The sequence below is a fragment of the Pseudophryne corroboree genome, chromosome 12, assembly GCF_028390025.1.
Source record: "Pseudophryne corroboree isolate aPseCor3 chromosome 12, aPseCor3.hap2, whole genome shotgun sequence".
Lineage (NCBI taxonomy): Eukaryota > Metazoa > Chordata > Amphibia > Anura > Myobatrachidae > Pseudophryne > Pseudophryne corroboree.
Genome location: NC_086455.1, coordinates 141,736,935 through 141,759,782, shown reverse-complemented (window position 1 = coordinate 141,759,782; position 22,848 = coordinate 141,736,935). Strand labels below are relative to the sequence as shown.

The 22,848-nt window shown below is 46.4% G+C and overlaps 1 protein-coding gene across 4 annotated transcripts in view; it reads right to left on the bottom strand.

The window, feature by feature from the left end:
* LOC134981013 (receptor-interacting serine/threonine-protein kinase 2-like) overlaps positions 1-22,848 on the bottom strand; it is an 86,089-nt gene that overhangs the window by 27,605 nt on the left and 35,636 nt on the right. For all 4 annotated transcript variants that reach the window (XM_063948112.1, XM_063948110.1, XM_063948111.1 and 1 more), the window contains exon 4: positions 560-609. In XM_063948112.1, the coding sequence (XP_063804182.1) occupies positions 560-609 (50 nt within the window). The remainder of the gene's footprint in view (positions 1-559; positions 610-22,848) is intronic.

Sequence of the window (22,848 nt, the reverse complement as noted above, 5' to 3'; positions counted from 1 at the left end):
CTGCGCATGTGCCGACGCCGCAGTGCGCTGGTGCATGGTAGTCATCGTTGCCTAGCGATCGCCTCTGAGACAGAGGCAGTTGCTGGGTGGGAGGGGGCTGAACGGCGGCGTTTAGGGGAAGAGGTCCGACCAACGCAGGCGTGGCCGGACCGTTGGAGGGGGCGGGCCGCGGTGGCTGTGTGACGTGCCGCTGCGTGACGCGGGAGCGATGAGTAACTCCTGGCCAGCTGCAGGAGCTGCGCTGGCCGGGAGTTACTCCTCAAATACAAAGGCATCGCCTCTGTGCGATGCTTTTCTATTTGTGCGGGGAGGCCGGCACTGACATGCGGGGCGGACTAGCCCGGTGCTGGGCGTCCCCCCGCTTGTCTGAGTTAACGATCGTAGCTGCTACGATCAACTCGGAATGACCCCCTTTGGCTGTTGCAGAGTAACAGTTTCCAACATCTGCAGGGAGTGCAAAGCATGGCTAATTTAGCTGGAGTGTAGTCTCCCATAAGTGGCTAGGCAGAAAAAGTGGAAGTACAGAAAGTAAAGGATGATAATGGAGGGTGGGACATACCAGAGTATGGTTCACAACCTGATAAGACTGACCAGGCTAATATGGCAAAGCTGCAACACAATGGTAGAGAAACAATGGCATGAGAAGTGACACAAACACTGTAAACACACAGAGTTCTAGGTACCAGTTATGCGGACCGGCATGATTTTGGTGATATACAGTAGCCACTAAATTTACATCAGCAATTTGTTTTAACCACTTAACTGGCATGGTTCGATCACATGCAACTGCACCACCCCAGTTTTTGATGAGATCTTGTCACAACTGAGGGCTGGTGAAGGTAACTGGAAGACTCAGTTAAAGGGGCTGACGGGTACCGGAATTTAGGAGGAGTGAGTGGACTCCTAGACATGCGTTAGACCAGAGGTTCTCAAACTCGGTCCTCGGGGGCCCACACAGTGCATGTTTTGCAGGTCTCCTCACAGAATCGCAAGTGAAATAATTAGCTTAACCTGTGGACCTTTTAAAATGTGTCAGTGAGTAATTAATACACCTGTGCACCTGCTGGGTTACCTGCAAAACATGCACTGTGTGGGCTCCCGAGGACCGAGTTTGAGAACCTCTGCGTTAGACAGTGGCAGTAAGTGCCCGAAGGCGTGACCACGACAACTGGAGTTATCTTTAAGGATGGTTATTAAATAAAAGTCATATAAGGTGCAACAAAACAAATGAAAGTCACAGGTGAGTATAATACAGCTGGTTAGGACCAGCAATCCGGAATGAGCGTGAAAGTTCAGTACAACACTTCGGAGCCCAGGTGAGGTATAACGTGAAGCTGAGAATAGCAGGTGAACTGTAAATAATACTGGGGTGCTCAGGTAAATTATAAATGAAGCTGGGGTTCGAAGATAAACTGTAGGCGAAGCTGGGGTTCGCTGGAGAATTATAGAAGAAGCTGGGGTTCACTGGAGAACTATAGAAGAAGCTGGGGTTCGCTGGAGAACTGTAGGTGAAGCTGGGGTTCGCTGGAGAACTATAGAAGAAGCTGGGGTTCGCTGGAGAACTGTAGGCGAAGCTGGGGTTCGCTGGAGAACTATAGAAGAAGCTGGGGTTCGCTGGAGAACTGTAGGCAAAGCTGCGGTTCGCTGGAGAACTGTAGGCAAAGCTGGGGTTCACTGGAGAACTGTAGAAGAAGCTGGGGTTCGCTGGAGAACTGTAGAAGAAGCTGGGGTTCGCTGGAGAACTGTAGAAGAAGCTGGGGGTCGCTGGAGAACTGTAGAAGAAGCTGGGGTTCGCTGGAGAACTGTAGAAGAAACTGGGGATCGCAGGAACACAGAGGGTAACTGGAGAGTGGCTACTGGGAAGCCGAAGCATAACCCTTTTGTTAGCACTGGGTGCGGGAGCAAGATGACAGGCTGCACCACAGGGCTTAAACACTGGAGAGCTGGAACAGTACCGCAAGGGGAAACCACCAGGGAGTCAGGCCAGGCTGAACTGCAGGAGAAGTCCACAGTGAACTGCACACTGTATTCACAGGATAGACAATGGAAGCACTGACAATCTTCTAGGAGCCGGAGCAGGATATTTATACCTGCTGCATAGCAGGGATTGGTCTGGTAATTATGACATGGCTCCAGCAGCACTGAGGATAGGTGAATGGGTATCATGTGTCAAAGTCCAAGATGGCCGCACCCATTAACAGAACCAGAAGGGGAACTAAGTACTATGAAGCATGAGTACAAACAACAATGGCGGCGGAGGCCGCAGCAGCCGGAGTCCACGCACCCAGCGCGCACAGCGGCCACAGGGATGGAAGTGGCGGCCGGTGCCCTCCAAGGACGCGCACCCAGCAGAGGATCACAGGAGCGGCAACGACGGCCGCGACGGGGCCAAGAGCGCCGCACCACCACCAGAGCTGTAGGCAGTAACCATAACCATAGCTAAAGCCCGGCCCTGGCTTGCTGAGCCAGCCTCAGGAGACATCTGACAGGTAGAAAATTATGTCTCAGTACCCGGATCGTGACATATCTTTTCTGCAGATGTGATGTTCAATATGGAAAAAAATACTTTTTAAACCATATTAAAATAGAAAAAAATTATTTATGAATGGTTTTGAAGGGAAAATTCATCAGTTAAAGGGTTTTGCCTTAAAGATGGTCCTCCTAAAAGTAGCCCCAATACGCCATGTGATGCAATACGTCTGGCACGAGTGAGCAGACAAGTTTTGTGCAACTCTGCTAGACTCAGGAAGATTTTCTTTTTTATTGTTTTACCCCCAAAAAGTTTTAGTCCCAATCTGATTACAGTAAGCTTTTAATAGCCCAAAATTCTGCCTATGGCACCCATGGTTGCTGGAAGATGTGCATGTTTGGCTATAGAATGTGCTCAGTGTGACAAACTGCAAGATCTGTCCGCAAACGAACATGCATGCAACTGTGAATCAGGTGCAATAACAGATTATTCCCATTACGTACTGTAGTGGTTTTAAATCACAAGAGCAAAATCTACTCTCCAAGATGAATGCTACTTCATGTTTGCATGTAAAAGCAATGAGCATTTGTGGAGCATAATAAAACTTGACATTTGGGTCTAATACATGAACCCACCTGAAAGAGTTAAATATAAGTAGGAAATAAAAAGAAAAAAGGTTCTAGTGGGAGCCAATACGCCTTTAGAATAACTATATTTAAAAGTATTTATTCATGCACATACAGACGACATTTACAACTTAAACATTCGTCTTAAGTACAGATTACTAAAAATTCAGTAAAATGATATAACATTCTTATATAAAGACATATTTCAGTTGATGTGAGGGTTTTACAATCAGGTGATCACAATCAGAATTTTGAAGAGATATATCTCCAACCATAATTTGTGGTGAAGGCCTTATGAATCCGAAATCGCGAAACCCAACGCGTTTCGTCCGTTAGGACTTCATCAGGGGTTAACAATCAATTCTTACAATAGATTGGATCACCACTGGTTTTGACCGGCTAGGGTTCTCAATGTTATATCCAATCACAAGTATGTTTTCAATTAATTTGGTATCTAATCTCATCAGGGATATTGAAACTCTACAGTCCACCTCGGCTTCAATAAGTATCACCAAAATGGTTTTAATAAATTCCCAATCCTGAATAGTACTGTACCTTCTTACTGGGACATGCACAACCTCACAGGATCACCACCACCCTAGGAAATACTTAATCTAATTTTATTTCAAGTTGACATTTTTATTAAATTTATCTTTCATACGGATGCAGGGCTGGACAGGTATTCAATGCTCATAACTAGTCATTTTTGTTGACGCTAAAGGAAGCACATCTTCCAGCCTGCTAAAGGGTAAATGCATACCCTCCAATACCACCGTGCTGAAAAACCTATACAAATTCTGGAGGGAGCGTGGCCGCTGGTAAAGGGGGCGTGGTCCATTATGCTCCCATAGGAATTAATGGGATTGGGAGACACCAAAACCTGGTACAAAGCCCTTTTTAGCTGGTTAAAAATGACACTGTACCAGCCAAAAAGGTACAGTTGAAGGGTATGTAAATGTTATCGATATTCAGACTGTCAACATTTAGAACGGCGACTTGGCAGTAGAATATTTTAGCTGATTTTAGGATAAGGCTGCAGTTAGGTTTAGTTCACACCCCCATGGAAAACCACATGGTCAACATACCACTGATCAGCATCTATAATGCCAACATTCTTGTAATGTCAACATTATGTCATAGTCAAAATTATGAATGTCAACCTCCCATCCATGTTTAAATTCTAGATAGCAAAGTTTTGAGAGTGACGGGGTGGGTGGGAGGTGGTGGTTTGGGTTGATGAGGGCCAGAATAGCAGAGAGGTAGGTGGGGCCTGAGAGTGGACAGGGTAGACACTGAGGTATCAATAAATATTGAGACCTCCTGCTCCCCGCTTCCCCCCAAGGATCCTGTGACAGCTTGCAGAAATAAACCTCCTGCAACCATCCCCTTCCAGGTAACAGCTTACACAGACCACCTCACCGCCACTGTCTCAGTGACAGCTTTCTGCTCCCAACCACCACACCGACCATGTGACATACCCCCCACCCAGTGACAGCTTGTATAGGCAGTCACAACCCCCCTCCCCCCAGATCTGAGGACAATTTGCATAGAACCCTCCTACCACTGCCCTGGTGACAGGTTGGACAGCTTGTCCCCCACCCTTTGCGGCAGATGTCTGCCTGGTTCCTGCAGCTTGTGGAAGTAGCTTGGAACTGGTGAGTGGCTGCAGTATGGAGTTTCATGCGTTTCGGGGTGAAAGGCTGCAAGTTCCGGTGAAGTGCAACAGCATGGCTTATCTTCCTTCTCCTCTCTCTTCGCCTGCTTACGCTGCACAGTCCCGGTGACACCACCCCTCCTACCCCCATACTACAGGGAACTAGAGAATATGTAAAAATAGGATTTTAATTACCTACCGGTAAATCCTTTTCTCGTAGTCCATAAGGGATATTGGGGGAATCTAGTACAATGGGGTATAGACAGGTATGTCCAGTTGATGAAATTTAAAGTGCACAGGCTCCTTTGGATCCCGTCTATGGGGGCCATTCCGAGTTGATCGCTCGCTACGGATTTTCGCAGCGCAGCGATTATGGCAGAACGGGCCTAATCTGCGCATGCGTATGCACCGCAATGCGCAGGCGTGTCGTACAAGTACAAAGAGCTTTGTGGTTTTGCACAGGTTCTAGCGACGCTTCCTGTCGTACTGGCGGACGCAAGGAGATTGACAGGAAGTGGGAGTTTCTGGGTGTCAACTGACCGTTTTCTGGGACTTTTGGAAAAATGCAGGCGTGGCCGGGCGTTTGCTGGGTGGGTGTCTGACGTCAATTCCAGGACCTTCGTCGCAGCAATCATCGCACAGAATAAGTAACTACAGGGCTGGTCTTGTTCTGCATATGTTTGCTGCCGCTCGGCTGCACAGGCGTTCGCACTCCTGAAAAGCCAAAATACACTCCCCCATGGGCGGCGACTATGTGTTTGCATGGTTGCTAAAAGTAGCTAGCGAGCGATCAACTCGGAATGAGGGCCTATACCCCATCGTACTAGATTTCCCCCAATATCCCTTATGGATGCTAGAGAAGAAGAAAAAACACGGTGCAGGGGTTGCTTACTGGGCCAAAGTGCCCCCCAAACAGCGTAGCCCCATAGCAAGTGCACCCCTTGCACCCGCTATAATTATGACACTGATCGTAGCAGTTTACAATGCACAGTAATAACAACATCGTTTTATACTAACAATTTTCACTAAAGACAACCAGAATTGTTTTTAGTCAACTGTATCTTGGCCAAATAAACTTTTTCAGCTGGATAAACTTCTGGTTAGTCTGCCTAAGCAATTTGTACCTTGCAATAAACATTTTATGATAATGCAAATATCAATTGTACAATCCTGTTAATAGAACACTTCTAAAGCAAACACGTTACTTGTACTTGGGATCAACTTCAAAAAGTATACAATTTCAGTTCATAGGTGGTCATTCCGAGTTGTTCGCTCGTTATTTTTTTTTCGCAACAGAGCAATTAGTCGCTAATGCGCATGCGCAATGTCCGCAGTGCGACTGCGCCAAGTAAATTTGCTAGTAAGTTAGGTATTTTACTCATGACATTACGAGGTTTTTTCTTCGTTCTGGTGATCGTAGTGTGATTGACAGGAAGTGGGTGTTTCTGGGCGGAAACTAGCCGTTTTATAGGTGTGTGCGAAAAAACGCTGCCGTTTCTGGGAAAAACGCGGGAGTGTCTGAAGAAACGGGGGAGTGTCTGGGCGAACGCTGGGTGTGTTTGTGACGTCAAACCAGGAACGAAACTGACTGAACTGATTGCAGTTGCCGAGTAAGTGTGGAGCTACTCAGAAACTGCAAAGAAATGTCTATTCGCAATTTTGAGAATCTTTCGTTCGCAATTTTGCTAAGCTAAGATTCACTCCCAGTAGGCGGCGGCTTAGCGTGTGCAATGCTGCTAAAAGCAGCTTGCGAGCGAACAACTCGGAATTTGGGCCATAGTCTCAACAATATTCAAGAAAAATCAATGCAGTCACATGTAAATGACTTTGACCTCGGGGCCCCATAATGTGTAACACACAATTCATCTTATTCGAGTACTCTTTAAAACTATTGAAATTCCTGGGTGTGCTACCTGGTTCCTTAGTGCAGCGTTATATATTAAATGTTAATAGTTTGCAGGAGCAGACTTTCCTGTTTGAAGAAGCTGATTTATTGATTTATGTATTAACAGTTTCTTATACAGGTTGAGTATCCCTTATCCAAAATGCTTGGGACCAGAGGAATTTTGGATATCGGATTTTTCTGTATTTTGGAATAATTGCATACCATAACGAGATATTATGGTGATGGGACCTAAATCTAAGCACAGAATGCATTTATGTTTCATATATACCTTATACACACAGCCTGAAGGTCATTTTAGCCAATATTTTTTATAACTTTGTGCATTAAACAAAGTGTGTGTACATTCACAGAATTCATTTATGTGTCATATACACCTTATACACACAGTCTGAAGTTCATTTAATACAATATTTTTAATAACTTTGAGTATTAAACAAAGTTTGTGTACACTGAGCCATCAAAAAACAAAGGTTTCACTATCTCAGTCTCACTCAAAAAAGTCCGTATTTCGGAATATTCCGTATTTCGGAATATTTGGATATGGGATACTCAACCTGTATAGCACAGCATATACCGTTGCGCTTTACAATTACAGATGTTTCCTTTCTTTGAATAGTAAAAAGCTGAAGCACCCAGCCAGACAAAACTATTACTTTATTTCTTCCTAGGCAATTAATATAACAAAGGTATTTTATTGAACTCTGGAAAGTATCTATACTTGACTGTAATTAAAGCGGGGTACACGAGAGTTGTGTGCTGAGCAATCTACACAGAATGCTCAGCACACAGCGCGATGTGTGCTGAGCAAGGAGGGGGGGGGGGGGGGGAACCGCTCACTTCACCCGTCGGTGAAGTGAGCGATATGACTAGATCTGGCATGCATGCAGGCCAATCTAGAGGCAGCAATAGCGCCGTACATCGCTAGCGCTATGGGCTATACACATGGAGTGATCCGTGCTTAATTTGGTTGAAGAGGACTGCTTGTGTGTTCCTGTGTAATGCCGGGTACACACGGTGCAATTCAGGCTATGGCCAATATTGACTATATGATCAGCCCGGTGGCATGAACCTCTGATATAGTCAATATTGACCTGCCTGTACAGTCTATTTTTCCATGCAGTGCCAATCCCGCGGGAGTGCACATTGGCATCGCAAGGTGTTTCCACACGGTGTGATATGCACTATGGAGGTCATTCCGAGTTGTTCGCTCGCAAGGCGATTTTAGCAGAGTTGCTCATGCTAAGCCGCCGCCTACTGGGAGTGAATCTTAGCTTCTTAAAATTGCGAACGATGTATTCGCAATATTGCGATTACAAACTACTTAGCAGTTTCAGAGTAGCTTCAGACTTACTCGGCATCTGCGATCAGTTCAGTGCTTGTCGTTCCTGGTTTGACGTCACAAACACACCCAGCGTTCGCCCAGACACTCCCAAATTTCTCCAGCCACTCCCGAATTTTTTCCGGAAACGGTAGCGTTTTTTTCCACACGCCCATAAAACGGCCTGTTTCCGCCCAGAAACACCCATTTCCTGCCAATCACACTACGATCGCCTGAGCGATGAAAAAGCCGTGAGTAAAAATACTATCTTCATAGCAAATTTACTTGGCGCAGTCGCAGTGCGGGCATTGCGCATGCGCACTAAGCGGAAAATCACTGCGATGCGAAGAAATTTACAGAGCGAACGACTCGGAATGAGGGCCTATGTTTTCTACCGATATGGACAGTGTCGGACTGGGGCATGAAGGGCCCACCGGGGGATGCTGCTGTAGGGGCCCATGCTTAAGGGTGTGGCCAGGCTCCACTGGGGCGTGGCCAGCCACCAGAGGTTTGGCTAACCATTACAGAGTACATGTTCTGTGCCCCTTGATAAATATATAATAAACCATATTCTTGTGAAGTATAATGTAACATATGTATAATGCATAACTCAAGTGTACCTGGATAAAGTCTGGAACCTGATCCCCAGAGAAGGAGGAGGGCCCACAGGCAGTGGGGCCCACCAGTGGTTTTCCCTGTTCCCCTGTGGGACAGTCCGACCCTGGATATGGACTATAAAGTCCATATCAGTAATTAATATTGCACCATGTGTAGGCCCCTTAACAGTCTCTCAAAATACAGTATGCAATGACGAGTATGCAAAAAAGTCTTTATGGGATGAAGAGTAATAACTGAGACTCTCACATCTTATCCATAAGTAACGAGCCACTGCTAGCTGAAATGTCTGACTTCTCCCTGGGCTAGCTAGTTACTTTGCCTTTGATCCAGCAGGTTCTGCTTAGTATCCACCGCTATCTCCCTCTTGCAGCCACTGGACTAGGAAAGTGTGACCTATTCTCCTTTTTGCTAACCGGTTGCTGCTCTGAAGGAGGAGGTGCTTTCTGACTCGCCTACACTGGGAGGAAAGTAGCTACGTTACTGCCCTTGGATGCCAGAAGATGGCTCTCAACACAGCCTCCACCATCTCTGCCACCGTCAATCTCCACAGGCTTACTTCTTCACTCTTTTCACTGCTTCATGAATACACCCCTATGTAACTTATAAACTGCAATTGCACTCAAAAGAATGTTTGTACTGTATGTTACAAAACATTAACAACGTATCATCATTCACTGATGCTTATAGAAGCAATCTGTAATCGTTCTCATGGGAAGCGGTAAGGATTCCCGGTGGTCTCGAGTCTTAGCCCTAGCCGCCAACCCCTGTGATTAGCCTTAGCTGCCACCCCCACTATCTTAGCCCTAGCCGCCACGCTAAGCGGGTTAGGGTAGGGGGCACAGAAGGGGTAAAATAATTACCCTGTCACCTGACGGCATATTAAAAGTCAGGATGTCGCGGTCCGTCATGTGATGCAGTCTCTGTGAGGTCATAGAGCTGCACTCCCAGTGTCCTAGCCATCCTCACCACCCTCGTTAGCATGACATAATGTAGATGAATAAACAACATTGTTATTAACCACTTGTCTGGCATGGTCACATCAGATGCGACCATGCCTGCAAGTGCTCTATCTGACCTGGTCGCACAGGATGCGACCAGTCAGACAAACAGTGTGTTCAGCGGCAGGGAAGGGAAACTTCCCTCCGCTGCTGCTGTCAGAGGGACCTGAAGGTCCCTCTGCCTCCCTGCACTCTCCCCCACTGATTGCCGTGCTGCCGATCAGTACTGATCGGTCAGCATGGCAGGTTCCCCCACTTCCAGCGGCTGCAGACAATAGCAGCCGCTGGTAAGTGTTTTGGCGAAAAAAATCGTCAGTTAAGTGGATAATAGACAGGACAGGGATGGGGGATTTACCAGAGGTTGACTTTTGTTGATTTGCAATATATTTTTTGCAAAAAATATGTGATTTCACGAATCACAAATTTACTAAGGATTAATTTGCATGAAAGTTACTTGGGAAATGTGACTTTGTACTCCAAATATTGGCAAATCGCCATCAGCACAAACATCATCAAAATAACATTAGTAACAGTGGAAATTGTAGATTTTTATTATCATAGCCCAAGGCGCAAAATCAATTTTATTTTTTTTGTCTTCACATGTGAAAAAATGTTTTTCCTAAGCTCCATCAAAAGCCCCACCGACATCATTCAAAAATTGCAACTCAATGCACCATTTCCAGAAAGCAGCATGTGAAAACCATTATTTATAATTTACCTGATGTCAATTGGGAGCGGTCTTTTGCAAGTTCAGCTACAAGTGGCAAATTTCTAAATTCCTTACAGAGAGCATCTCTCAAGCAATTGGTGAAGGAGCCCACTCGCAAATACTCAATATTAGATTTAATTCTTACAAATGGTGACAGGATATCTGACATATATGTGGGTGAGCACCTGGGATCCAATGATCATCAAGCAGTATGGTTTAGTATAAAAACAGGATCCAACTCCTGTCACACAAAAACAAAGGTGTTGGATTTTAGAAATGCTGACTTTGCAAAAATGGGGAGATTCATTGGCGGACTGGAGGAACTTGGAAGGAGTGCAGTAGAGGTGGGAAAAACTGAAAAGTGCAATACTAAGGGCAACAGACCTTTGTATCAAAATGGCCCAGTCAGTAGATAAAGGGGGCAAAACTTTTTTTAAGTATATAAGTGAAAGGAGAAAATCAAATGGAGGAATAATAAGACTTAAGACAGAGAGTGAGCATTTGGTGGAGGGAGACAAGGCAATAGCAGATCACCTATATAATTATTTTTGCTCAGTATTTACTACAGAAGGAGAAGGGATGGGGCCACAGTTAAGTTACAAGGACATTCATAAAAATAAGGTAGATGAAAGTACATTTACAGAGGAGAAGGTCCTAACAAAACTTTCAAAACTACAAGTGGATAAATCAATGGGGCCAGATGGGATACACCCAAGGATACTCAAAGAGCTAAAAGATGTGCTGGTTACACCTTTAACAGAATTATTTAACCAGTCACTAAATACAGGTGCCATTCCAGAGGACTGGAAAAGAGCAAATGTAGTTCCACTGCACAAAAGTGGAAGCAAGGAAGAAGCAAGCAACTACAGACCAGTAAGCCTTACATCAGTAGTAGGGAAAGTAATGGAAAACTATTAAAAGAAAGAGTTATGGAATACATTAAATCAAACAACTTACAGGATCCAAAACAGCATGGATTTATTGGTGGGAGATCATGCCAAACAAATCTTATTGACTTTTTTGACTCTGTGACCAAAATAATAGATCAAGGGGGAGCTATAGATGTGGCATATCTAGACTTTAGTAAGGCATTTGACACTGTCGCACATCGCAGGCTGCTAAATAAACTTGAAAGCGTGGTGGTGGATTATAAAACAGTTAAATGGATAAGAACCTGGTTGCAGGATAGGAAATAGACAGTTGTAGTAAATGGAGTGCAATGTTACCAGTGGAGTACCCCAGCGATCTGTACTTGGTCCAGTTCTCTTTGTTGGTGACATTGCAAATGGTATTGAAGGGAAAGTATGCTTTTTTTGCAGATGACACAAAGATATGCAACAGGGTAGGGGTCTGTCAGTCAAAAGCTACTAAACCAGTTTGTGAAGATACTCCCTCTTGAGCTCACACCTTGCAAAAGGTAAGGGAGTATCTAGAATTGTTATTGTATATCAAACTCACTGGCTGTAACTTGCTGGCAATATTTTAGACACTTTTTATTGTAAACACTACAATATGAACTATGTGTGACATCTATTTGTTCTAATGTATGTTATTAAACTAATTTTTTACTAATTGGCCTTGGGCCTCTTGTTTGGGTGATTATCTGGTGAGGGGTGTCTGTTACAGGTCCCCAGATATAAATATTCTCCAGTATACTATCCATACCTACGGGAATTTTATTGGAAGAACCATCGTAAATACGTTTCTACCTAGCGCACCTGGGAAATTGTGTTTTTGTTTTGTATGTTATTGAGATCTCTCCCATAGTGCTGCTCCTATCTTGGCGCAAGATAAAGATACTATTGGTATACTTGGTATGTATGATGAACATAATAAGGGTGATTATATCACAATCACTACACCCATATAGTATCATAAATTTCTTTTCCATTATAGATTCAAAATTACCTATGTAATTTTTAAACCGGGCTTTGCTCAATGTAAAAACACTAAATGGGTCACTTCTAATTCCAATTGGTATGTATAACTAATTTATGCCAATGTAAATGGAAGTGTTGTTTATGTGTATGTACCCACTTTTTTAAACCTCCAATTGGTGGACATTAGGATTATGTTAAAGGTGAATATGGATTAGTATACCGGCCTAGATATATATTTTTCAACTATTGCTTTCACATTCATTGATAAAAAGTTGAATGTATGAGTATGAATTATGTTGAATATTTGAATATGATTAATTGATATGATTTAAAAATGAATAGTCTTTTGACAATTTTCTGATTATTTTATGGGTTAAGTATGAAGCAGTAAGGCTGAGAATAAGCCCCTTTAAAATTCCATGCGAACCAGTCCTCCTCCCCTGTTCCTCCTCACATAATATATTCTGTTAGTATACGTTTTTGTAACATAAGTCATAATTTTACAGATATTCCATTTTGTGAAATCTGGTCTGATACCATTTTAAGTATTGTTTATTTGCCTTTTGAAGACACGATAAGATGTATGTCCATATTGTGATTCTTTGGTATGTATTTGATGGTTCTTTTGAAGTGATATAGTTGCATTATAAATAGATAAGAAAAGTTGGTTATGAATGTTTTTGTATTATTTAGATTATAATACACCCCTGATGAAGGCTGTAGGACGAAACGCGTTGGGTTAAAACAGTGGTTTCTGTCATTTCTTCAAGGAAGATTACTCCTGATATTGTTTGAATTACCAACACAACTATTGTCTGTACAAACATAATTTATTGTCATCTTGGGCAAATTGTAAACAGTTTTATTTACTGTATTTTAAAATAAAAAATCTCTTTTTTAAGATTGTTTTATTACACAACAAAATTTGTGCATACCAAAGAACGACATTAGCTCCCTGGGGAAACTTTTTTCTTAATTGTTCGTAATACCATACCCCATCTAACAGGGGGTATTTTCCCTAAGGTGTAGCTTTCTACATTTCTAGCGTGAGAAAGGTCTTATATCTCTCCAGATATATATATATATTTATTTATATACTTGTCTATGTGTTCAGACTGGATCCAACACAGCTTTTCACAAGAGAACAGAAAAGTATACCTCTTTTAGAAAGAATATAGCGGGTCGCACCCGGGAGCCTGACACGGGAGATTCTCGGGCGTGACCCGCCTCAGGCCCCTCTCTCTGCTGTTTTCCAACCTGGCATATTGCCGGGTTAGAGACGCTGCCGGTGATGCGGCGGGGGTGGCACTTGGAAATCACATGATCTCCAAGCGCCGCTCGTCCTGAACAGGAGCTGGGTCGAACCCGTGTTTACACAGCACAGGTTGCCGGGTTGAACCCGTATGTGGGCGGATGATTTATCTGCTCAATTGAAGAAGTTGAACCAGTCCCTGACTACAAGAAAGTCTGACCATTGCTCGCCTAAGTCCAAGAGGTCCTCTAAGTGAGCGCTTGTCTCCTCACTATCCACTGCTGTCACTGACACCTCGTCTGATAAAGACGGCACTTACACTGATCCCACAGGTTCTGACTCAGATACTGCTGATGGGGAGGGTAGTTCACATGTGGATGTTCCTGATCTTTTGGAGGCTATTAAATTAATTCTACAGATTACGGATGATCCCGAGCCATCCGTCCCTCCTAAGAAACCAGATAGGTTCAAGCGTCAGAAGGTGGCTAAACAAGCTTTACCTCACTCTGATCACCTGGTATATATACGTCAGGAACCCTGGGAAAACCTGGGTACAAAGTTTGTGCCTCAAAAGAAGATGCTGGCTCGCTATCCCCTCGCGTCAGAGTTGTCTAAGAATTGGGAAACGCCTCCTCCAGTAGACTCACATGTGGCTAGGATGGTGGTTTCCTCAGCTCTGCCTGTCACTACCGTCACGTCTCTAAAAGAGCCTACAGATAAACGTGTAGAGGGTTGTCTTAAAGCGATCTACACCCTCACGGGTGCTGCACAAATGCCCACTATTGCAGCAACATGGGCTCCAGAGGCTATTGAAGCATGGGCCTTGGAGTTAGAAGCTGAAATCTCTTCTGACCATGCTAGACAATGCTTGTCATATATTGTCACAGCTTCTCGCTATATTAAAGAGGCGGCTTCTGATGCCGGTATCCTAGCAGCCAAGGCCTCTACTACGTCAGTCCTGGCTAGCCGGATATTGTGGCTGAGATCCTGGTCTGTGGATCTGGACTCTAGAAAAACCCTGGAAGTACTCCCTTTCAAGGGAGATATTCTGTTTGGGGAGGACTTAAATAAGATAGTGGCTGACTTGGCTACTGCCAAAACTGCCTGTCTGCCAAGTACCGCTCCTTCTGTGTCAAAGGCTAAAGGTACTTCCTTTCGCCCTTCAGGTAAAGCAAAAGGTCAGGCGTACTTCCAAACCTGGTAAGCCAAAGCCAAAAAGAGCCTGGGCGGCCCGTCAGCCAGCTTCCAAGGCCGATAAGCCTGCCGCATGACGGGGCGGGCCTCCCCCTGGGGGATCCCAGGGTGGGGGGCCGGCTTCTAGGGTATACCCAGGAATGGTTGAAGACCACTTCAGATGCCTGGGTACGGGAAGTCGTAACTGGAGGTTACGCCATAGCCTTAAAAAACCGACCCCCTCATCGATTTTGCCAGACAGACGTCCCGTTGGACCAGACAAAGGCAAACAATCGGTTTACAGACCCTCCTGGATACAGGAGTCGTAGTACAGGTGCCTCTTGCGCAGAGGTGCCGGGGGTACTATTCTCCGCTGTTTCTAGTCCCAAAACCGAATGGGTCCTCCCGGCCCATTCTCAACCTCAAGGCATTGAACAGGTTTGTGAAGGTTTCCATGTTCCGTATGGAAACCCTTCGCTCTATAGTTCTGGCCTTGGAACCTGGGGACTACATGGTCTCCCTGAACATACAGGATGCTTACCTGCATATTCCTATAGCAGCGTCACATCAGCAATACCTGAGGTTTGCTATTGGCAACCTCCATTACCAGTTTCGGGCGTTACCTTTTGGTTTAACAATGGCTCCGCGAGTCTTCACAAAAGTTATGGCGGTGGTGACGGTGGTACTCCGCCGTCAAGGGGTCAGGATACTGCCGTATCTGGATGACTTGTTAATCCTGGCAAATTCCCCAGAACTTCTCCTGCATCATCTGGATATGACGGTCCGGTTTCTAAAAGCCCGCGGGTGGCTCATCAACTGGAAGAAATCCTCCCTGATCCCTGCTCAGAGCATGGTGCATCTGGGAGTGCTATTGGACATCACAACCAGAGGTTGTTCTTTTTGTGTCAGGAGAAAGTCCTGAAGCTTCAGAACAGGATTCATTGCTTCCTTTCTCGTCCGCAAGTGTCGATACATTCGGCAATGCAGGTGCTGGGCCTCATGGTATCAGCATTCGACATGGTGGAGTATGTTCAATTCCATTCTCGTCCCCTCCAGAGGCTGATTCTAGCCAAGTGGGATGGCCTGCCTCACCGGATCAGGTCTCAAATGATCTCATTGACTCCGGAGGTCCATCTGTCGCTGCTCTGGTGGCTCCAGGACCAACAATTGTGCAGGGTCCGTCCCTTCTGGATATCCAACTGGGTCCTGTTGACGACAGATACCAGTCTAAGAGGTTGGGGTGTGGTGCTGGAGCAACACTCCCTTCAGGGGCGGTGGACCAAGGAGGAGTCCCTCCTCTCAATGAACATTTTAGAATTGCGGGCGGTCTTCAATGCATTGAACCTAGCCCAGCATTTAATTCAGAACCGTCCTGTTCAAGTGCAGTCGGACAACGCCACCACAGTGGCTTACATAAATCATCAAGGCGGCACTCAAAGCCGTTTGGCAATGAAGGAAGTCTCACGGATTCTACATTGGGCAGAACGCCATCTACCGGCCATATCGGCAATATTAATTCCGGGAGTCCTGGATTGGGAAGCGGACTTTCTCAGCCGTCAGGACGTACATGCCGGCGAGTGGGGCCTCCATCCAGAAGTGTTTCAACTCCTAGTGGAAAAGTGGGGCCTTCCAGACGTGGATCTGATGGCGTTTCGACACAATCACAAGGTTCCGGTCTTCGGAGCAAGGACAAGGGATCCTCAAGCAGCATTCGTGGATGCGCTGGCGGTACCGTGGAGGTTTCGGCTGCCGTACGTGTTCCCTCCGGTGTCACTCCTGCCCAGGGTAATTCGGAAGTTCAAGCAAGAAAAAGGAATTCTGCTTCTCATAGCTCCAGCATGGCCCAGATGGCACTGGTTCTCAGACCTGCAAGGCCTATCGTCAGAGTGTTCAATTCTACTTCCACAATGCCCAGACCTCCTCATTCAGGGCCCCAGTGTCTACCAGGACCTAGCCCGGCTGGCTTTGACGGCGTTGTTTTTGAAGCTTCCGTCTTATGGGCTAAAGGGTTTTCTGAGGCGGTCATTAAAACTATGTTGCGGACCTGGAAACCAGCTTCGGCTCGGATTTACTATAGGGTTCGGGCTCTCCCTATCTATGTGAAGAGCACTGCTTCTATTAGGAAATCTGATTCTCTCTTTGTGCTGTTTGGATTTCACAAACGGGGCTGGCTGGCCAGATGGATTAGACTGGTGATTGCACATGCTTATGTGAGGGCTGGTCTGTCAGCTCCTGCCACATTACGGCCCATTCTACTCGGTTTGTTGGACCTTCTTGGGCGACCCTTGAACAATTGTGCAAGGCGGCTATGTGGTCCTCTGTGAACACGTTTATAAGGTTCTATGCCTTCGATACTGCCGCTTCCCAGAATGCTTCCTTTGGACGCCGGGTTCTTGTGCCCGCTACAGTGCGTCCCCTCCCATAAGGAACTGCTTTAGGACATCCCCTATGTCTATTCCTTGTGGAGCCCAATGTACCCCGCAGCAAAAAAACGCGTTTTATGGTAAGAACTTACCTTTGTTAAACTCTTTCTGCGAGGTACACTGGGCTCCACAAGGCGCCCACCCTGACGCACTTAACTTCTTTGGGTTGGTATGGCATTAGCCGCTGACACTTCTCCTATCGGGAGAGTGTGGTGTATGTGGCTACTAACCGTTGTCGTCTCTTTTCCTGCTACTGCATTGGGCTGGTTAACTAAAAACTGAGCTCCTGTGCAGGGAGGCGGGGTTATAGAGGAGGCGGCGCTGTGCAGTCTGGGAACAGTCAAAGCTTTGAGCCTTTTGGTGCCTTGGATCAAGATCCTACTCTACACCCCTATGTCTATTCCTTGTGGAGCCCAGTGTACTCCGCAGCAGAAAACGCGTTTTATGGTAAGAACTTACCTTTGTTAAAACTCTTTCTGCGAGGTACACTGGGCTCCACAAGGCGCCCACCCTGACGCACTTAACTTCTTTGGGTTGGTATGGCATTAGCCGCTGACACGTCTCCTGTCGGGAGAGTGTGGTGTATGTGGCTACTAACCGTTGTCGTCTCTTTTCCTGCTACTGCATTGGGCTGGTTAACTAAAAACTGAGCTCCTGTGCAGGGAGGCGGGGTTATAGAGGAGGCGGCGCTGTGCATTCTGGGAACAGTCAAAGCTTTGAGCCTGTTGGTGCCTCGGATCAAGATCCTACTCTACAGCCCTATGTCTATTCCTTGTGGAGCCCAGTGTACCTCGCAGAAAGAGTTTTAACAAAGGTAAGTTCTTACCATAAAACTCGTTATTTTTTGAAAGGCAAAACCAGGTTGATTTTTGCCTTTAAAAAAATTGCTGGCTAAATCACCGAAACCTTGCCGCTGTCCACAACTCACAAACTATTACATCTTGGCACTGATCACATAAATTGTTTTCATTCACTTTATGTTCCTAGTTGTCACAACTGAGGGCCTGAGCTGACGGGAGGCAGCCTCAGTTGTAGGGGCTGAGATGTACCGGAACCTGGGAGGTTGTATCAGACCCCTGGACATGTAAGTAACATGAATAATAACTGCCCGAAGGCGTGACCACGACAACTTGGATAAAAGTCAATGATGTTTATTATGACAACTCCGCAACACAGCAGCAGTAAAAGAAAACGTAAAAGTCAGCAAAGAATAAATACAGTTCCTGGGTACTACAGGATGGCAGGAGCCACAGGGCACTGGTAGTGTGAGATAGTTCTTATAATCTTCTAGATAGAAAGTCCTTACCAGGCCCGACTGTAGCAATGGAGATAACCCAGGATTGTGCCAGCTGGTGTTCCAGGAAAAGCTGGGTTGCTGAAGATAAAACGGCTGCTGTGGATACTGGCTGGAACCAGACTGTTGTTAGCACGGAGTGGATACTGGCTGGAACCAGTTAAATAATAAATGAACTTGGGAGCGATGAAATATGAACTGAAATGTAGAACTTGAGAGCGGAGAGACGGTATAGAATGTCTCTGAAGATCTCATTGACAAAATGCTGGAAGACAGCTGGAGCATTGCTCAATCCGAAGGGCATGACGAGGTACTCATAATGTCCGTCACGGGTGTTAAAGGCGGTCTTCCACTCGTCACCCTCACGGATCCGGATGAGATTGTATGCACCTCTCAAGTCCAGCTTTGTAAAGATGGTAGCTCCGCTAACTCTGTCAAAGAGCTCAGTAATCAGGGGTAAAGGATAACGGTTCTTGATGGTAATGTCGTTCAAACCTCTGTAGTCGATGCACGGCCGCAGACCACCATCTTTCTTTTTTACAAAAAAGAAGCCTGCGCCGGCTGGAGAAGAAGAAGGTCGAATGAACCCCTTTGCTAGGTTCTCTTTAATATATTCCTCCATAGAATGCGTCTCAGGCAGAGACAACGGATAAGTTCGGCCTCGAGGTGGAACCTTCCCTGGAACGAGATCAATCGGGCAGTCCCATTCTCTATGAGGAGGAAGGATATCAGCAGAAGCTTTACTGAACACATCCGTGAAATCTTGATATGGAGGAGGTGGAACATCAGACGACCTGGGGGAGGAAGAACAGACAGGCAATACTTTAAACAAACATGTCTCAGCACAGGAGGAACCCCATGCCAGGATTTGCGTAGTCGTCCAATCAATTGTAGGATTGTGAAGACGGAGCCATGGAAGGCCAAGGACCACAGGATGTGTGGCTCTTGGAATCACTAAAAAAGAAATAAGTTCGGAATGAAGAACTCCCACTCTCAGACGAACTGGTAGAGTCCTTAAAGAAATAACTGCATCAAAAATTTTGCTGCCATCAACGGCAGTTAAAGAAATGGACGAAGGAAGTCTCTCGGTGGGTAGGGACCACCGTTTAACATAGGCTTCGGTAATAAAGTTCCCAGCTGCTCCGGAATCAAGGAGGGCAATGACGTTCCGATAACGTTGAGCAACTTGAAGCGAGACTGGGAGATTACAATCTTGAGGAGATGGAGAGGAGATCATTACTCCTAGCCGGCCCTCTCCTTGGCGAGCTAGGATTTGGAGTTTCCCGGACGTTTGGGACAGGCATTAATGGTGTGAGACGGAGCTGCACAATAGAGACAGAGAGACTCGGAGAGACGTCTTCGGCGCTCAGCAGGAGTTAAACGGGAACGGCCAAGTTGCATGGGCTCATCTTTAGATGGTGACAGTTGACGAGGAGGAGGAGCAGAAGATTTTGGAGCAGATGATCTTCCACGCTCAGTTGCTCTCTCTCTGAAACGTAAATCAACTTTCGTGCAGAGTGAGATTAGCTCATCTAACTTAGAAGGTAAGTCTCTGGTAGCTAACTCATCTTTAATACGCTCAGATAAGCCATGCCAGAATGCAGCATACAGGGCCTCGTCGTTCCATGCCAGTTCGGATGCCAGGATCTGGAACTGTATCAGATATTGTCCTACAGTACGTGACCCCTGGCGTAAACGGAGAATCTCGGATGAAGCTGAGGTTACCCGGCCTGGCTCGTCGAAGATGCGCCTGAATGTTGACACGAAGGCAGTGTAGGAAGATAGCAGGGTGTCGGACCTCTCCCATAACGGTGATGCCCAATCAAGGGCTGAGCCACTGAGAAGAGAAATAATGTAGGCAATTTTTGTACGGTCACTGGGAAAATTGCCAGGTTGTAGCTCAAACTGAATCTCACACTGGTTGAGAAATCCCCTGCAGAATCTTGGAGATCCGTCAAATTTTGCTGGCGTTGGAAGATGAAGACGTGGAGCAGAAATGGGTAAGGTAGGTGGGGTTATAGCTGGAGTCACTGTGGTTGACGCACCAGACGCGCCTGATCCACGGAGAGTTGTCTGAATCCCATCCAGCCGAGTAGAGAGATCCTGGAGACAGCGGATGATGTGGCCTTGTGCAGCCTCCTGATGTTCTAGTCGGGCTGCCAGTTCTTGCATCGGCCTGGCCGCTTGATCCTGGTCTCCGGCTGGATTCATTAGGTCAGTGCTTACTGTCACAACTGAGGGCCTGAGCTGACGGGAGGCAGCCTCAGTTGTAGGGGCTGAGATGTACCGGAACCTGGGAGGTTGTATCAGACCCCTGGACATGTAAGTAACATGAATAATAACTGCCCGAAGGCGTGACCACGACAACTTGGATAAAAGTCAATGATGTTTATTATGACAACTCCGCAACACAGCAGCAGTAAAAGAAAACGTAAAAGTCAGCAAAGAATAAATACAGTTCCTGGGTACTACAGGATGGCAGGAGCCACAGGGCACTGGTAGTGTGAGATAGTTCTTATAATCTTCTAGATGGAAAGTCCTTACCAGGCCCGACTGTAGCAATGGAGATAACCCAGGATTGTGCCAGCTGGTGTTCCAGGAAAAGCTGGGTTGCTGAAGATAAAACGGCTGCTGTGGATACTGGCTGGAACCAGACTGTTGTTAGCACGGAGTGGATACTGGCTGGAACCAGTTAAATAATAAATGAACTTGGGAGCGATGAAATATGAACTGAAATGTAGAACTTGAGAGCGGAGAAATAATAATACCGGTGGAGAGTGGTAAAGTGTAGAATGGACACCGGCCCTTTAAGAGAAGCTGTACTCTGCTGGAAGCTGAGCTGGAAGCAGGTAATGTTGTAGCTGGAAACAGATGAATCCACAATGGATTGGAGAGTCAGGCTACACCGCAGGTGGAATGCTGGTGCGGGTCTCTATGGTGGAAGTCTTGAGACAGGAGCTAGAACCTGGAAGACAATCACAGGAGAGAGACAAACAGGAACTAGGTTTGACAACCAAAGCACTGACGCCTTCCTTGCTCAGGCACAGTGTATTTATACCTGCAGCAAGGAAGGGATTGGCTAGGCAATTATGCAGATTATCAATACTGAGAACAGATTGGTGGAAATGATCAGCTGACAGAATCCAAGATGGCTGCGCCCATGCAGACACTTGGAGGGAAGTTTGGTTTGTAATCCATGTGGTAATGAAAACAGTAATGGCGGCGCCGGCCACCGGAGACAGGAGGCGCCAGGCTGACAGATGCACATCCAACCACGCGGACACAGCGGAGGCCGCGGCTGACGTAATCGCCACTCAGACACTCTGCATGCAGAAGAGCAGGGACGGCGGCGGAGGCCGCGGGAGACGCCATGCCAGGTGTAATATGGCGTTTACTGTGACAGCGTCCCAGAGTGACAGGAGAGGATACAGGAATGTACACATCAGGATAACAGATGGGATCCGGTCCTGGAGCGCTGAGCCAGCCTTAGGAGGCATCTGATGGGTAAGAAATGGCGTCCAGATACCCGGATCGTGACAGCACCCCCCCCTTTAGGAGTGGCCCCAGGACACTTCTTTGGCTTTTGAGGAAACTTGGAATGGAATCTCCGGACCAAGGCAGGAGCATGGACATCAGAAGCATTGGTCCATGAACGTTCCTCAGGACCATAACCCTTCCAGTCAATAAGATATTGTAGTTGACCGTAACGGTGACGTGAGTCCAGGATCTTGGCCACTTCATACTCAACGCCTCGTTGAGTTTGGACTTTCGGAGTTGGAGGAAGTGAGGAATGAAACCGATTCAAGATCAGCGGTTTCAACAGGGAAACATGGAATGTCCTGGGTATTTTTAAGAAGGGAGGCAACTGGCGGGATACCTTATGTTGAGCACACTTTGGGCAAGATGCAATAAACTCCAAGACGTCCTTTTTCAGAGTTGGCCACCAATAGGACCTAGAGATAAACTCCAGGGTTTTTTGGATACCTGTATGTCCGGCAAAACGGGAAGCATGGGCCCAATGCATGAGCTTCTTCCTTAGCATCGGTTTCACAAAACTTTTCCCTGATGGGGGCGTAGAGTCCATCCCTACCGTGGAGAATGCCAACGGATTTATAATAGGATGCTTGTCTGAAGACTCTGACTCATTTTCTTGCTCCCATGAGCGGGAAAGGGCATCGGCCTTGCGATTCTGAGAGCCCGGACAGAACTGGAGTTTAAAGTCGAACCTGGAAAAGAAAAGTGCCCATCTGGCCTGACGAGGGTTGAGACATTGTGCGCCTTTCAGATATTAAAGGTTCTTGTGGTCTGTAAGTATGGTGATTGAATGAGAAGCTCCCTCCAACAGATACCTCCACTCTTCTAGAGCGAGCTTGATGGCTAGCAACTCCTGGTCGCCAATGGCATAGTTGCGCTCAGCTGGGGAGAACTTCCGGGAGAAGAAACTGCAAGGGTGTAAATGGCCATCTTTAGCCCTCTGAGATAACACCGCTCCTACTCCAACGGAGGAGGCATCCACCTCTAAGATGA